Source organism: Equus asinus, chromosome 8, assembly GCF_041296235.1.
Source record: "Equus asinus isolate D_3611 breed Donkey chromosome 8, EquAss-T2T_v2, whole genome shotgun sequence".
Taxonomy (NCBI): domain Eukaryota; kingdom Metazoa; phylum Chordata; class Mammalia; order Perissodactyla; family Equidae; genus Equus; species Equus asinus.
The window spans coordinates 10,344,038-10,361,770 of record NC_091797.1 but is presented as its reverse complement, the minus strand read 5'-3'; the positions used below and the strand labels follow the sequence as shown (position 1 = coordinate 10,361,770).

Here is a 17,733-nt window from a genome sequence, read left to right as displayed (position 1 = left end):
AGAAAGGAAGGCTCCAGATTCCAGCAGATCCTCAGAACGTAGGCCAAGGGAAGGGGTGAACTATGGAGGTGGTCAGCGGCCCGGATCTGCCTGCCTGGAGCCCGCATCTTGTACTTAACTAGGAAGCAGCCGGATATCCACACACTGATGCAAAGCTGCCACTAAACCATCACTGAAGCTTCCGAGGTGGAAGAGTATTTTCACTGCATGTTCTAATTCCAACTGATATCAAGCCTAATCTATCTCTTAAGGCCCCAGAACACTGATGAGCCTGGGGCACGCAATTTATCATCACTGACATAATGCTGGTCCCTAAAATACATAAAGATCAAACAAAACACTGAAAACTCAGCATTCCTCTCATTGCATGTCTAGATCATGCTGCCATCACTACTGCTGCCTCTGCCATCGCTTCACTTTTTCCACTCATTTCTTCTCTATTATTTTTCTTACTAATTCTCTAGTAAGCCGTCCTTTTTCATTAAGTGTCTTAGATACAGCCAATTAAAGCACCCTTTCTATCTACCAGCAAGTAAGAAAGGAGACTAAGCAATGTGGAGAACCATAAATCAAGAGACCTCAGCTTAGATCTCGCTTTTTCCCTCTGCTGCCCCACTTCTCTGGACTTCAGTTTTCTCAAGTATAAAATCAAAGGACTGGCAATCAGCACACTCAATGTTTCTGTCTTTTCCCTGCATCAACCATAGCGATGGTAATTCTCCAAGATGGGCAGGAGGAGAGCAGAACCAGGGTCAGACGCAGAACTATCCCAGAGCGGCACAAAGGGAAAAACAAATGGCAACAGCTTAAGCAATCCCCCAGAACGAAACCCCTTCGAAACCAAAGACCACACTCCCTAGTCCTGAAGCTACTGCTCCACCTCAGACCCAAAGAACGGCCACTCAGGAATGTCTGTTCACATTCATTGATACAGTGAAGCATTCAAAGTACCGCCAAAGAAATCTTCCATTAACCGGAGACGCAAGAAGGAGGCTCAGAGGGACCAACATGCAGCCATTCTCTCGAGTTGTATACGGTCATCATTGAACCAAAGGCAAAGGAAACACACACCTAGACAGGCAAGAAAAACACACAGTGATAAGACAGGTAACACTTCAAAAACTTCCAAAAAGAGGTCATTTGCACACACTCAAAGGTACCAAGTTTCCATATCATTAATGCTGTGATGAGAGTGGAAAACTTTTAAAACTATGAATTTCTTCCAAAGTTCTTCTTCAGTCAGTGTTCCAGATAAATCTAACTCTCCAAAGTACAGCTGAATTCAGTGCCATTAATAAATAATACAGTCTCGAAGACTAGCCCAAGTAAGGAAATACAAAAGGAATCAATGATTTCAACCCGTATCAAAAGCCCCGAAGGCATTTTTAAAAGCTTTTCAAAAGGAATCAATAATAGTTTTGGAAAAAAATTAAAACCACAAATATAGTGATCGTTTCCAAAATTAAAAATGAGGTGGATGCCATAAACAGTATGTCAGAAAGTGATGTCAAGGATAACTGGACAGATCATATTGGTATAAAGTGATAAGTTCACAACTCAACAGAAAACTTAAAAGATCACTAACTTTCTTATGTCTACCACCCTAAGGATCTAACATACTTGCTGACACACAAGAAACACTCAATAAATGTGTTCTAGTGGAATAAATGATGAATTAAGGCAAGCATTATAGGATGATTAGGAACTTTGGCAATCATTCATTTCAATTTCTAAGCCCATCCAAGACTAGCTAGTCAGCATAAGAGCCAGGAACGGAAACCAGATTTCCTGATTATTAGTCATTGCTTCCTTTATTGCTAAATTTCAAGAATTCAGAGTGATCAGAACTTTTTAATTGGACATATAACTCAAGAATCTACTCAATCATGAATTAGGCAGTATCTTAGTAACTGGCTTATATGATCCATATGATTTCTTTCTTATCTTGAAAACTTATATTTCTGAAGTTTGTAATTAAATAGAGAGATACCAATGTAATAATACTAGCCAAAACCCATCAAGATACAAAATTGCTTAAATGGTTTCATGACATTAATTATCACCACTTCCTAACAGAATACATGCATTAGTCATTAAAAATGTTCTGAAATAATAGTTTATAGCATTTGAAAATGCTGTGATATATTAAGTGAATAAGCAGGATACAAAACTTTATCAACAGTGGTCTGAGTTTTTAAATGTTACGTATTAAGGAAAAATGAGAAAGAGAAAACAAAGAGAAAATACGTTGGAACATTAATTAGTATATTTGGATAACAAAACTACAGATTATTTTTTATTTATATTTTGTACATTTCTTTATTTTCCAAAATGCTAGCGAGTTTGTGTCATAGATTCTTCTTCTGCATGCTCCCAAGTACTTACACAGTTCCTCCCTTTCCACTGAGTAATACCAAAATTACATCTTTAGTCAATGGGATAGTTTTCCTGTCTAAATATAAAACCTATAATTTTAAGAGCTGCTTTAGTTAACAATGGAAATAAAAGATAATGGGGTTTTTCCCTCAAGTAACTAAATCCTCAACAGCCAGCAAGAGAATTTTTCACTGAAGTTTATGGATTATGAATAGCCCAAACCACATTAAACAAAAAGTAAACCATACTTCTCTCCTAAATATGGACCTCTACCAATAATTCCAGAACCATATTCGTTGACTATTTACTTAAACTGAAACTATTCACTTCTTATCACATATATTACTTGTAATCTGTACTTAATAATATATTAGTGTATATTTGAATGCACATAAAGATGGGCCACAATTATCTATAGTAGAGTTCTCTCCAGACTGGCTGTCAGAACACCAGGATTCTAGTCTCCAGTCAGCTGCCGAGTCAATGCAATCATGGGAACCTGGTTTTCTTGGCTATGAAACAAGGGCACTGGCTCTCATGTTACTTGTCTCAGAGAGTCGTTACAAGAATCCCATTGTATTATATATGTAAAATATGATACATACATATGGTGCTATAATTATGATGATCATCAAATTTAATTCAGAGTGGCCTACACCATGTTAAGAGTGTCTCATTCAATCTTTACGTTGCCGAATCACACCCAAAAGTTATTTCTCACTACTAAATCCACAGATTTGATCATCAATTTATGGCATTAGCTGAGTTCTTAAAAATGGAAGATAAAATTTTCAACCCAACATTGATTACCTATAAAAAAATCTGTCCAGTTTACATTAAAGTGTTGATTAAATCATTATCAGAACGCTTTTCCTACAATGCAACGAAATGCAAGGTCAGACTGTCCAGATGAAATGGTAAGAACAAGAAAACCCTCTGCCCACACCACGCACGCCACAACACCAGCAGAAAGCCTTCTCCCCCCACTGAGAGGCCTTCCCTCAAATGCCAACCCTGCTTGTGAAACTCTCAGATGCCCAGATCACTCCTCTCTTGTAGCACTCACAACGGGTGGGGCTGGTCCCCCTCCCTCACAAGTTTTCTCTTTGGGAGCACACAGCCCTGCAGCCCTGTGTTCCTCTTCCTTCCTCAGGTCTGGCTCCTTTGCACATTTTTTAAGCATAGCATCAATAAATATTTCAAAGTAAATCACATCTTCCTATTTGGTGAAGGTCACTGTCTCCTGGCCTCAAGTGCTTCATCTCTTCCTGGTTTTTCTAAGGAAATTCTGAATACAAAATGTGACGGAGGCTGGGAGAGAGTCTACATTACATGGTAGTTTGTTCACCTGAAGCATGTAATCAATTAATTTCTGACTAGAAATATGAAAAATACGAGGTTGGGAACAATGCTGCTTAAATGTTTTCAAAGAAATTCTAATTATAAAAGTATTTCCTCCTGTTTATTTTATCACTTTTGTTCTACTGAAGCACATATTAAAATTTCTATAGTTTTCTAAATGGAAAAGCATAGATATTAAGTATATCTGTTTTACCTACAAGAAATACTAAAGTATTCTTGCACTTTGCTTTCTGTAACTTAGAATGCTTCAATCTTTCTTTGAACCCTAGAAAATTTTTCAAAGAAAAAGTATAAAGACTACAAATTATCTATAGTAGCTATGTTGTTATGGCTTCTGGAAGTGCTTGAAGGACACGTTCAAATAACACTGCAAAGACCTTCATAACCATAAGCCCTCACTTAAAGAGATTATAAAATTCATACTATCTATGCAAAATCAAACTCTGATTTTCAATCACTCAGCTTTTTATCTACCAAGTATTTTCAGCATTCTCCAGTTTCTATTATGTAAAGTTATCACAAAGATCACAAAATGAACAACAAATCCTCCTTTAATCATTCAGTCTTACTCCTAGCAAAGGCAGTCACGGTGCTCCAGCGTTCCTAAGTATTCGCAGGTGGTGGCTCTTCTAAAATATACAAAAATCAAGGAATTTTGCTCAACCTCTTAACTCACATGGTTTTAAAGTTCAAACGTGATCATTTACATAAAGCGCTGTCTTCACTCCAAGGGGCAAGAGTAAAACTCTGGGTTCTTAGACGTGATAACGCATACAGTATTATACCCAGGTTGCAATCAAATCACCAGAACAAAAACTCCCTAAAAAATTAAAATAAACTACCTTCTACCTAACCCTACTTCTGACTCATTTTAAAAGAAGTAATTCAATATCCTAAGAGTTGAACTTTCACATGTTTTGCAGGACAGGGACTACTAATTTCAGTCTCTCCTTAAAATAGAACAGTTCAACTAATTTTAGACTCAAGTGTTATAAAGCATCAGAGCTGCCAACTCACTGGAGACCTGATTCGCAGCAGCAGCAGCAGCATATGGAGATGTACTAAACAAACTGTCAGATTGCTGACCTCCAAGCCACCCGTGCGATTCCATGGAGTATGTGCAACAGACGATGCATGTACCCAAAGTAAAACAGTACCTAACAACAACATGACCATATGAAAGGGAATAATCAGGGCCTGATTGATCTAAATAATAACTATAATATGCAATGGTTCAAAAGTGTCAAAAGGAGCTAACGGTATAAAAAGGCTACTAACCATCTGCAAAACATGCACGTGATAAAGGACTGTTATCTAACATACACAAAGAACTCTTAAAACTCAACAGTAAGAAAACAATCCAATTAAAAAATGGAAAGATCTGAACAGACACCTCACCAAAGGAGATATAAAGATGGCAAATAAGCATATGAAAGGATGTTTCACATCATATGTCATCAGGGAATTCCAAATTAAAACAATTCAATACCACTACACACCTATCAGAATGGCTAAAATCCAAAACACTGACAACACCAAATGCTGGTGAGGATGTGGAGCAACAGGAACTCTCATTCATTGCTGTTGGAAATGAAAAATGGGACAGCCACTTGGAAGATAGTTTAGCAGTTTATCACAAGATAAACGCACCCTTACCATATGACCCAGGAGTCACACTCCTAGGTGTTTACCCAAATAAGTTGGAAAGTTATGTCTACACAAAAACCTGCACCCAAGTGTTTATAGCGGCTTTATTCATAATTGACAAAAGTTGAAAGCAACCAAGATGTCCTTCAATAGGTGACCGGATAAACTGATACATCCAGACAATGGAATATTACTCAGCAATAAAGAGAAATGAGCCATACCATGAAGACACATGGAGGAAACTTAAACGCACTTAACTAAGTGAAAGCGAGTCTGAGAGGGCTGCATACTGTATGATTTCAACTATGTCACGTTCTGGAAAAGGCAAAACTATGGAGACAATAAAAGGATCAGTGGTTGCCAGAGGTTTAGGGGTGCGAGAGGATGGACAGGTAGAACACAGAGGATTTTCTGGGCAGTGCAACTATTCTGTATGATACTCTAATGGGAGACATACGATAAACATCTGTCAGGTCCCACAGAACTGCACAACATGGTGAACCCGAATATCAACTATGGATCTTAGTTAATAATAATGTACCAGTATTGGTTCATCAATTATAACAAACATACCACACCAACGCAAGGCACCAAAAGGGGAAACGGGGGGGCGGAGGGAGTCTATGAGAACTCTCTGTACATTGTGCCCAATTTTTTCCGTAAACCTAAAATTGCTCTAAAAAGTATTCTATTATTTAAAAAAAAAAAAAAACGCTTCTGGCCTAGGAGGAGCCAGACACTTAAGTCCTTAGGTCCATCTCATTCACCGACTGTCTATGTAACCTCTACGGCCCCAAATACTTCACATGCCTTATTTTATCCCACCTCTGTGAACCTCGTGAGGTACACCTGCCACATCTACTTCACTGGGTTAATAAAGGTAGGATAAAATAAGCCACCAAGTACTATCGCGTCACGCCAAAAATCAAGAATACACATTGTCACAGTGGCATGGCCAGCATGGAGGACTGTAACAGTGAATATAGGGGCATTTTTTAATTCACTGGGACAACAGTATCTTTGTATAATGTCTTTAATACCAGGATTCACTGGGAAATATTTTCACCCACTAGAGAAAAATCAGGACTTTGTCCGCTCCCTTTGACGATTTTTTCCAGGAAACATTTCAGGCAGCTATCAAAGCAGCCACATTCACTGGTGACATTTACAGAACTTAATTCTTTTCAAAATCTCCTCAACCTCAATACACACTGGAAATGCTCATATATTTTATTTTCCTTTCATGGATATCTAATCATTAGAATTTATAATCCAGTGAAGATACAACAGTTCAAGCTCCAACATCTACTTAATATTTCAATTGAAACAAAGCACTGTGAATTTTTAAACTATTAATTTTGATTTCATGCACCCATTTAACACATTTCAGAATGTTCTAGTATTAATCAAAATCATAATCCTAATAAAACATTCTCATAAAAACTATTTCTGCAACATTTCCCAGTCAATGTAATGAAACTCAAAAGTTTGTCAAATATACACTGCTGTTCAAATGTCACTGCTACCACTTATAGCTCTATGATTTCAGGAAAATTAACTTCTCTCTGCCTGAACTTCCATATTGGTAAAATGGCAGGAGTTTAGCCAAGATAAAGAGTTATGAGAATTAAAAATGACATATATGTAATTCATTTGCAATACCCAGCACTGTGCCTGGCATATAAGTAGACAGACATATAAATGGTAGCTATTACTTTTTACTATTTTAAGTTAAAAATTAAAGGCTTAACACACTAATTCAAGGATGGTGCAGAACTTATATTAAATGATCCTATAAACCATTGCCTCTTATATACCAAACAAAACTGACTCTACAAATCTCCTGAAGTGTAGGTAGGAAAAAAAAAATGATTAAGAGGCTTTTGGAAATAAAACCAAATAAATAAATTGCTAAAATATATCGCAAGATTTGTTTTTTAATCATTTATAGCTACTTCTAAAAAGGATCTGAAACCAATAATTTTATTTGCTTACAGAAGACAGATGCAACGCTGTAAGATACTACAAATCATGCTCAGAGGATTCCCAACAAGAAGACTGATGAGGCATTACTTAAAGGGCCCTACATTAAACACAACATTCCAGTTTTCTAGGTCAAACTGGTTGCTGTATTTCCAAAGTCAAGCAAGACAGCATTCACACCATTTCACTACCAAGGAAGGTCTAATAATGATTAATACTAAAAATTTGTTTCAAAAACATATTTCTAATGAGCACATAGTACAAATTTTTTTCACAAATTAAAAAGAACACACTCCAGGCTTCTTCAAATATAACTCCAACAATGGAACTTGTTACACCTCTTCCTGTCCCCACATACAGAACCAACCAGTCAGCCATCCTGTCAGTCGATGACATTTCTCTTGAATCGGCCTTCCATTCCAACCATCATAATTTTGCAGGGGACTCTAACCTGCCTTCCTGCTTCCTGGATCCTCCTTTCTGCTCAGTCCTCCACATTGGTACCAGAGTTCTCTCTCTAAACCATATCTCATTGGTAACATCTTGCTGAAGACCATCAGGGTTCCCCTGCCTGCCTACAGAATAAAGCCCAGACTTGGCCCTGTGTGTAGCATTCAAGGTTCTTTTTCAATCTGGTCCAACGTAACTCTCCATATTCACCCATTTCCATCTTCTATAGCCTCTACCCAATCCCATCCCTAAAACCTACCGTGCAGTTTAGCCCAACATTCAAAAGGGATTCTGTGGTTTTGTTAGTGAAATGGAATAGTCGTGCCAGCCTCTCCTCTTCGAGTTTTCCTCCCTGGTACCTTCACCTTCTCACAGGTTAAATCCCATTTGATCCTAAGTAGGAAGGTTTCCCCGACACCCAACCCAAGCAGAATTATTTGCTTCCTCTTCTGAGAGAGATGAAAGTAGGGTGGAAAACAATAGCAAATACAATTGCATTAAAGGGATAGACCAAAAAATAAATAAACAAAAGCTTATGTGATCACTTACAGAAACTATGATATACTTCAAGTCAGCCACCCGAAATCCCTCTTTGCAAGTAGTAGGTCAAATGTGATCCCTAAATTACTAAGAGCTGAAAAACAGACATGGAAGTCATTCTTCAAAACCCGTTATAGATGGAAGAGTCCCATATAACCGAAGCATCTGAGTTTCTTTTTAATTAATATGAAACACTAAACATTATCAACTACAAATCTTCTCACTCCATTCATCACACTTACAGAGCCAGATAATCTCGGTGAATTTTATAAATTTTTATACTCAGTCATGGAACTAAAACGGAAAAGAACACATGACAGCCTAGATTCTCCATCTTTTTGTCATCTCCATAGCTTCAGATGTTTTTACAATCTCCAATTCCATGAAGACGCTTTGGTCAAACACTCCAGCTCCCCACGGAGCCAGGCTCCTGGGTACACAGGACCCAAAGGCAGAAACACAGATGCTTCTTTGCCTGGCTACAGAATAACAGTAAGACGAGAAATTGTTCTCACCACCTCTCCTTATATGTCAACTATTATCTAAAATCATCACTGAGTCAGAAAATAAGCAACCTCCAAATTGCTCAAATAATGTTTTTAAAAGCTTTTTTAAAAGTCCTTGACTAAATAAACATTGCCATAAACGTTATCAAGTGAAGTCAGAACAAAAGAAACTAAAGGAGCATCGGTCTGATACTTGGGGTTCAAAGTCCAATTCACTAACAATATCCAACAACTGCTTCATTCCTGAACTGATGCGTGTCCTTATGGTGTCAGGCAATGTTCTCCGGCCAATTTAAATCCTAATTATCTGGTAGAAATTACTTTCCACATCCATGTTGTAACATTATAAAACATTCAATTGTGTCATTTTGAAAATCCTCTGGGACTTCAATGGAGCGCTCAGATCTTCTCTCGAACTGTAGCGCAGTCAAATATATTATGTTATGGTTGTTAACGTGTGTCCAAACTTTAAGTTTCCAATTTCAGGACAGACACTTCACCCTCCACGTGCCAGACGCTGCTGGCTGCAAACCCAATATCTATTCTTTCCTTATTCTTTACCAACAGAACTTCAATTTTGTTTGGGGCACTAAACAGGGCCAGTTTAAAAATCTGTATTTTACTGGTCTGCCTTGCAGACAGCAATGGCCCCGTAACAGTTCTGGCCAATGAGAGACAAGTTAAAGTTGCTAAGTGGGCTTCTAAAAAAGTTCTTTAAAAGGAGGCTGAATCAACCAGTTTGCATCTTTTGTCCTCTGTCCTTACACTTCCCCTTATTCCCATCTGGAACTGAGACACAAGGGCTTGAAGAGGAGCGGCCATCTTGTGACAACAGAACCACTACATGATACACTACAAGTGGCTAAGGAGAAATATAGGAGTCTGGGTCCTACTGGCAAATAGAGGTGCCCTACAGTCCTAGCCTGCCTAACTTGGGCCTCTCGGAACCTAAGAAAAGGGAAAGATTTTTTTGGTTAAGCACTATCCTCTGTTTTCTGTTACAAACAGCCAAACACAATCTTAACTGACATCCATTACCAGATTAAGCCTATTTCATTCTTTAAAGAAAAGAAAAAGCCCAGACTAATACTGTTATCACCAGCTACAAGATAACATTATCATGATGCAGCACAAAGTTCACTTATTACACAACTGACCACTAAGCCATGAGCAGATGAAATCTGAAATCAAATTTTTGCAGAATCCTGGAAGTCAACTGAAAACCACTGAGCAAGGTCATCAAAGGCTATGCTACATGAAGGGGAGAAATTCCCGGAAACGTCTATACTCCAATTTTCAACTCAACAGGCACCAGAGTTGGTTTATACGGTTAAAAGGCAGGACTTTTACCAATCACATAGCTATGTAGACTGTAAAACTGAAATGAAAATGAAAACTACAGCTGGAGGAACTCTCAGTTCCTTCTGTCACCAAGCACAGAGGCAGAATCATACAGCCCTAATGAGAGAAGGGACTCAAGCAATTGCTCAAAGTTTTCATGAAAAACAGAAAATGACGGAAGAGGCGTTTTTAGCGATCTTTTTTACAGTTGTCTGGGGATAACATTAATTTCCAGGTCAACGGAAAAATATTCATTTTGTTGGACCAAAATAATTTACCTTTTTAATTGTCTAAAATGTACAGAATAAAATTTGTTGGGTTCACATTAATGATCTCATTTTCACACTCATCATATTTTAAAAAGTAACAATGTGTTAAGAAAACAAAATCTGCCAAAGACAGACTCAAACAGCAGAATTTCATAAAGTGACAGCTAATTAATATTAATAACATCATAATATATAGTAATTAATTCTAATAAGAGTATATAGGTTAGTTTCCCTATACTGATGAGAAAGACAAGAGGAACCATTTTTATCTTTTATGCTAAGCTGCTAAAAATGTTTTGTACTACAGGGTAAATACACTGGATAATTTACTATAGACACAAAAGGAAAGCCACTGACCTGAGCAATTTCTAGCCTAAAGAATAATAGACAAATACGTTTTATTCGTAAATAAATGCCTTTATTCACCCTGAGCTGAAGTAATGTGTATTTTTTTAATAAGATGTCCTGAATATTCTGGCCATGGATATATTTTGTAAGTAAAAGAACTAGAAAATGAATCGGAACACGGTACACGTCTCTGTAGCAAACAGCTCTTTCTGTGTTATTCCAATTCCGCAAACAGTTGCCTATTTCCACTCAGGAGTAAAGGACCAAGGCAAAACACAAAAATAGACCACGCCATAAATAATTAGGCCTCCTTCACTTGCCACTCTTCTTGTTTTTCTGCAGAGCTGGGTCTGAAGTCCTTCCAAGGCTGCCTGAGGACTAAGCCTAACAAAACTCCCAACCTCTACGTCGAATACTCATGATTCCTAACATTATAGATTATTATAATTCTATGTTTCTGACAACAGACAGATTTTGAATTTTTTCCAGCTGACTCCAACACTTACACTATTCAACAGCTGGGGCATATGATAACTTGGCAACCTGAGAATACTCTAGCTGAGTGCAAACTCATTCTGTAACCAAGGAACCTTGTCAGAAATCACAATCAAAATAACCTCTCTTCAGTTCAAATGGGAATGTAAAATGTTTTGAACATTGCCTCGTTTCAGAAAATGAGCAACCGTACTTTGAGAGTTTAGTGAACTGACACTCCCTATTCAAAGCCCACAATTCTTTTCTGATTAGATCAGCCCCCATAACAAGTCATCAGGATAATAAGCACTGTAGTGAAGTCATCGTATTGGATACTGATGGGAAATCAGAACTGGCTTCAAAACACATTGGGAAACAACGAGTTTTCCAGGTCTCCAGCTTTTCATGGAATATACTGCCCAATACTCTTACTTTTCTTCCCCAAACTAAATGAAACATAGAACATCTATAAAGCCAAGTACAAATTGATGACCTAAGCATTTTAAAACCACAAAGAAAATAAAGGAAACGAGTCTCATTTTTTCAGTGAAATTTTGGACTATATGTTTGAAAAATTGTGCGTTTAAGCGCAATATTCATCATTAGATTATAATTAAAATGAAGGGTAGTGAGAACTGCCATAGCTTGCAGATCTTTAACTTCCTTTTATTTCCATAGGCAAATAGAGACAAGCTTTTAAATAATGTCTGCTTCTTCAAGACAAGTCAATTCAGCACATTAGGTATGTCTGTTTTCAAAGACACCTGAATCAACCACATGTCACTGAGGTAAAACGTGATGGGACAAAAATTCATACAGCTATAATTTTTTTCAAAAGCATAAAATCTATATACTTTAGAACTTTCAGACTTTTTCTTTCCGACTTTAAAGAGCACAGACGTTTGTCTTCAATAAGGTTTACTAATCTATATTGCAATATTTCTCATTTTTAAATTTCTGGAGAGAATTGATTAGGAACCTTATTTCAAAATGGCAAGATGGATATAAACATGAATACATTGCAAGCACATACACACAAATACTATAAATGCTCTTTAGCCTAAAATATCACACTGCACTTGCTCAGTGGCAGTATTATACACAATAGAGTCTTGGCACAAAGGAATTCTGATTGTGCTGTTTACAAGTTTCTACATGGATTAAAAGAATGTCAGCAATAAAATAGGTCCTAGAAAGACATAAAACATAATTGTGGATGGATTTTGAGCTTTCAGGAGATTTGAAATTTAATTATTCAGTTCAGGATTTTATATTTCTACTTGCTACTAGGAAACTATTAATATATGCATTTTTAACCATATAATCCCCATTCAATTTACAGAAACTGAGTTTGTTAAACCCAAAGCAAATATCCAAAAAATGCAAAACCATTTGACTCCAACCTAAGGAACAGGCCACTATACTCACTATTACTATATTCAGGCTCTGAGAGCTACCCTGGGGTGTGGAGTGTTTTAGGAGCCACAGTAAGAAGACCATCTATACTCACCGAAGAATAATTTCCAGAGACAAAAAGATCCTTTAAGACGAGCAGGTGTACTTTCTTACATTATATTTGACTATCAAGTCAAAGTAAACATAATACTAGAATATAAATATTTATCAGGTTGTCATAGAATTTCCCTAGCATAAAGGATAGGCAGAAAAATATCTCAAAATATACTCCTTTAAATTTACAACCGACCAAGTCTTTCACCTATCACACTATCAAATGATTTTTGGGATATATAAAAATGGGTGTATAGTCACAAACCATAAACTTTTTTCACATAAGATCGTTTTAAGAAAAATGGCTTGGCGATGCTCTCAGTGGTCAGTCCATTTATTTAAGAACCCAAGAACCTTTTTTATAGGGTTAACCAATACCCCAGGCCAAGCAAGAGCAGCAGTGCCTTAGCAACCCCTCGGAGAATTCACCGGTACCCAGCCTCCCAGGAAGAATTATGATTATGCGTAGTGCTTATGAGCTTTTACAGGGGAGAGAAAACACGACGTGCTTCTTGGAAACCAAACCACTTCCCCCCACTCTACCGCCCGTCCAAGGGCGTCTCCACATCGTCGCCCACCCCACCACCCTCCCTGCGTTGCGGGTACTGAATGCCATCCACAAAGACCTGGTCCATTCCCAAGATTGGTCCAGACACCTGTTTACTTGAGCCCTAGCAGCGGCGGCTCTGGCTAAGCAAAGGTAACGGTCACCCCGCTGGTGCGTGCCAAGCCCCGCAGCCTGAGCGCAGGGGACCACATACCTTTGTACCTCTCCAGGACATCCTCGTAGGCCTGGAGGTACTCCTGCTCCTCCACGTACAGGTAAGCGGCTGGGGAGAGGTACCCCGCCATGCCCAAGTTGATCTAAGCGATGACAGGCCAATTCCCCTCTCCCCTTCGGAACCCGGAGACAGGATCGTAGTCAGCAAGACGCAGCCTTGGGAACTGGAGAAGCGGAAGGAGCAGCAGGCTGGGGAGAGCGTGGCGCCGGGCCGTAGAGCCGGCGGAGGGGGCGGCGGGCGCCGGAGCCGGCAGAGGAAACGCCCAAGCCCCCTGGCGGACCTTGGGGGCCGGCCGCCCGGCTCCCGGGCAGCCAGAGACCCGCTCGGGTTTCAGCAGCGGCAAATCTCGGCGGGCCCAGGGGCGGCGACCAGCAGCGCCACGCCACGCGGAGGAGCCGGGAGCTGGGCGGGGACGGGCGGGGGGTGGCCGGCGACGGGACCCTCTGCGGCCCACGCGGCCGCCCCCCTGGCCCTGCGCGGGGCGCCTGCTCCGGGCCGGACCCCGGCGGCGGCGGCGGTACGGGAGGACGGGCGCGCTGCCTCCGCCCGGGATGCTGCGCGGCGCATCTGCGGCATTTCCTGGCCGCCGCGCCGCAGACACTCGCCCGCGCCCCCGGAGAGAGGGAGGGAGGAGGGAGCAGGGCGGAAGGGAGGGGGCGAGCGCGGCGGTCAGCGCCCCGGCTGGCGCGGCTCCGACCCCGGCGCCTCTCGGCCCCGCCCTTCCAGGCAAAGCCGCGGTGCCCCGGACCCCCTCCCCCGGCCGGCCCACCACGGTTGATCCCGCGGCCAAGCACGCCCACCCCCGGACGCTGGCCGGCGGGCCCCGGATCCCCGAGAGCAAGGTTGCTATTTGGGACCCACAACAGGTGCCTGGGAAACAAAGCCGCGGACCGCGGCCACCGGCGTGCGCAGCCCCTTGCTGAGGGGCCGGCGGCTCTCCCCGGGGAAAGTGTGGCGGGGAGGAGAGGGGGAAATACTTTTTTCCACCCGGCTTATGGCACAGAATGATTCAGGTCACTCTGTGACGGCGCAGGGCGGGAAGGGCACGGGGGTCCGTGCCCAGGGCAGGTCGCGGGGGCGGGGCGGGGCGGCCTCTGCAGGTGGCCCCGCGCATCAGGGCCTGACAGCCGAGACGCGCCTGCGCGTGCGCGCCCGGCACCCCGCAGCGGCCAGAGGACCAGCCGGCGGTCCCTCCCTTCCGCCCCCCAGAGCCAGCCTGTGCATCTGCTGCTGCGCTCCGCGCCCTCAGCCCCTGTCCCTTCATAACACCCCCAGCTTTGTCACCTCCCTCCTTCTCGCTACCCACTGCTCACTCCACACAGTGAACTTGAGTAAAATGGATACAATTCCCTTAATTTTGACATACCATATACTGCTAAAGTGGGTGAGTTTCGGGGTCCACTGGAGGAACCAGTTGGAACCCAGGCAAGTAAATGGATGTGTTTAAGAGTACTGACTGAAGTCTTGGATGGAATCCTGGCTCCCTACTAACTGTGACACTGCCAAGTTACTTATCCTCTCTGAGCCTCTCTCCATCAGTAAATAGGGACGATGATAGTGCCCACCTGATAAAGTTGTGACGTTAAATCGCTCTGTAAGTGTTGGCTATTATCATTATTAGATAAACCAGTTCATTGTTGGCCGTCTGACTTATGACAACTTCCCCTCCTGCCCACGTCTTCCCTCCCTATTTCCTTCTTTCACAGTACTGCCCTTTTGTCCTTGACGTTTTCTCTTTCTTTTTCGGTGTTGTGAATCTGGACCATTTTCCCTGAACTCTTAGATGGGGATGAGTACTCTTGGAAAAAACCTTACTTGAGTTTGAATTGGAGAGCTTTACTTCTCCTCAGCAACTGGCCCACTTTTGTTAATCCAAACAAAGCAAGACCACATCTCCTTTTCCATCCTGACCACTGGCTTATAATCTGAGTTTGATCCTATGTCCCACTAAGCCTTTAGGATCGCTAGGGTTTTCTTGCAACTTGGCATGCCTTTATGTAAACGTTAGTTCATGAAGTAACAAACACGTATCCTATGGAACACCCTGAAATGAAAGGGTTAGCAATTAGATCTCTTGAGAGTCCTTCCATTTACAGACCTCACATGTGCAGACATAGATCTCTCAAAACTGTCTTGTCTTCCTCACAATGAGTAAGGTCATTAAGAGCATAGTCTGAGTCTTCATCAGAGACTGACACCCAAGAGCACCCAGTTTTAAGAATATAAGCAGGGCACACTTAAGTGATTTTAACTGTCCATTTAAGAAGCCAGTCAAAATGAACAGAAGCAGCATTTGGGATTGTCTGTAAAAGCAAACTTTGCCCCGGGGCCGGACCTGTGGCCAAGTGGTTAAGTTTGCGCACTCCACTGCAGAGGCCCAGGGTTTCGCCGGTTCAGATCCTGGGTGCAGATATGGCACCGCTCATCAGGCCACATTGAGGCGGCATCCCACATGCTACAACTAGAAGGACCCACAACTAATATATACAACTATGTACCAGGGGGCTGTGAGGAGAAAAAGGAAAAATAAAATCTTTTAAAAAAGAAACAAAAACAAAAAAACAGACTTTGCCCCACGCATTCTTGAAATGGTAATATCGGGTCAGTCTGTTAATCATAATAGTGTATTCCATAGGGAAGCAGCAAAAGGACAGCAGTTAAGAGCTTGGCCTCCAGAGTCGAGACTGCCTGAATTCAGGCCCCAGCTCCACCACTTCCTAGCTGTCTGACCTCGGCAAGAGTCACCCTCTGAAAAATGGAGAAAATAATAGTACCTACTTCATAGGATTGTTGGGAGGCCTAAACGAGATGACACACTGAGTGCTCACAGGAGCATCTGGCCATCAGTACACTATTATTTATAGAGCATTTTCCATGTGCCACGGAATCTGCAAAATGTTTTGCATTCACTACTTTATTGAATCACCACAACCATGAGCGTTTGATAGAGAAAATGAAGCTGAGGGAAGTTCAGTCAATTGTCTGAGAAAACACAACTGCTGAGTGATAGAGGGGGAATTAAAATCCACGTTTGCCTGAGTCCAGAGTCTGACTCTGCTTAGATCCTTCAATTCCAGCTTCAAAGAATTCAGATGGGACAAAAATTCCTATTTTAAAATAGCACTGTCACTGACCAACCACGTACCTTTACAGGCACTTCAAGACTGAAGGACCCAGCTTACAACATTCTGTAGCTAAGAACGACAGATCTGTATTGTTCTTAGGTAGAGGGCATTTATACAATGGGTATTCCAAAGCCCCTTTCCTTACATTTTCTCATTTTCCTCTCACACGGACCCCGAGAGACAGGAAGGTATATTTTATAGTCTCAGATTTTCAAATAAAGAAACTACTATAAATGCAAAAGCACTTTTAAAAATATAACGTGTCAGACATGTGACACCATCCCACTAAGACTTTCTGAAATGTAAATCTAATGATGTCATTGCACTGCTTAAAAACCTTCCAGTGATTCCTCCACTTACAGCATAAAGAGTCCGGTCTCCTTAGAATTTCACGCAAGCACCTTGACAGTTTCTCTCTTCCCCACCAAATCCCATGCTTAGGTACCCACGTTACTTGCAGTTCCAATTTAAACACACTCCCTACCTTTGTTCTCGTAGTTCCATCCCTCTGAAGTGGCCTTCCCTTTCACCCTAATTCCATCAAGCTCTTTAAATCTCACCTCAAGTGGTGCTCCCCCTCAGAAACCTTTCGGGAACCTCCCACGCCTCCCCTCTCCATCCAAGTTAATTAGCCTCTCCTCTGGGTTTTTCATATTAGGTCCTTACAGCCATTACGACGAATCTCTCACACCGTGTTGCAACTGTCCAACAACACATCCATATTTCTCATAGTAGACTATGGCTTCTTCAAAGGCAGAACTGTGTGCTTTTCTTCATTTTATTCCAGGCGCTCAATAAATATTTATTAAATATGAATGAATTAAGGTATCCCACAGACCATAGGGTCTTTTTTGACTCTTGATATTTTCATATTCTATTTTTATGACTTTTAAAACGAATAAAAATATTAAACTTTCAACTCTTCTATTACTAAGTAATGAACACTATGGACATCCTCACACTATTTCTAACCTCACCCAATCTCTTAATAAATTTAGAGAAGGGGTAAATTTCAGGCAGA

At 41.1% G+C, this 17,733-nt stretch overlaps 1 protein-coding gene across 43 annotated transcripts in view; it reads right to left on the bottom strand.

Annotated features, from left to right (window-relative positions):
* The window catches only part of DST (dystonin), a 438,190-nt gene that overhangs the window by 322,302 nt on the left and 98,155 nt on the right, over nucleotides 1-17,733 (bottom strand). For 6 of the 43 annotated variants that reach the window (XM_070514672.1, XM_070514674.1, XM_070514675.1 and 3 more), the window contains exon 1: nucleotides 13,567-14,182. The exons of 32 other annotated variants lie outside the window; for them this stretch is intronic. In XM_070514672.1, coding sequence (XP_070370773.1) covers nucleotides 13,567-13,657 — 91 coding nt within the window. In that variant the 5' untranslated portion in view covers nucleotides 13,658-14,182. Of the gene's footprint in view, nucleotides 1-13,566; nucleotides 14,183-17,733 lie in introns of those variants that run through there. 5 more of the 43 variants (XM_070514670.1, XM_070514667.1, XM_070514669.1 and 2 more) reach the window with 5 other exon arrangements.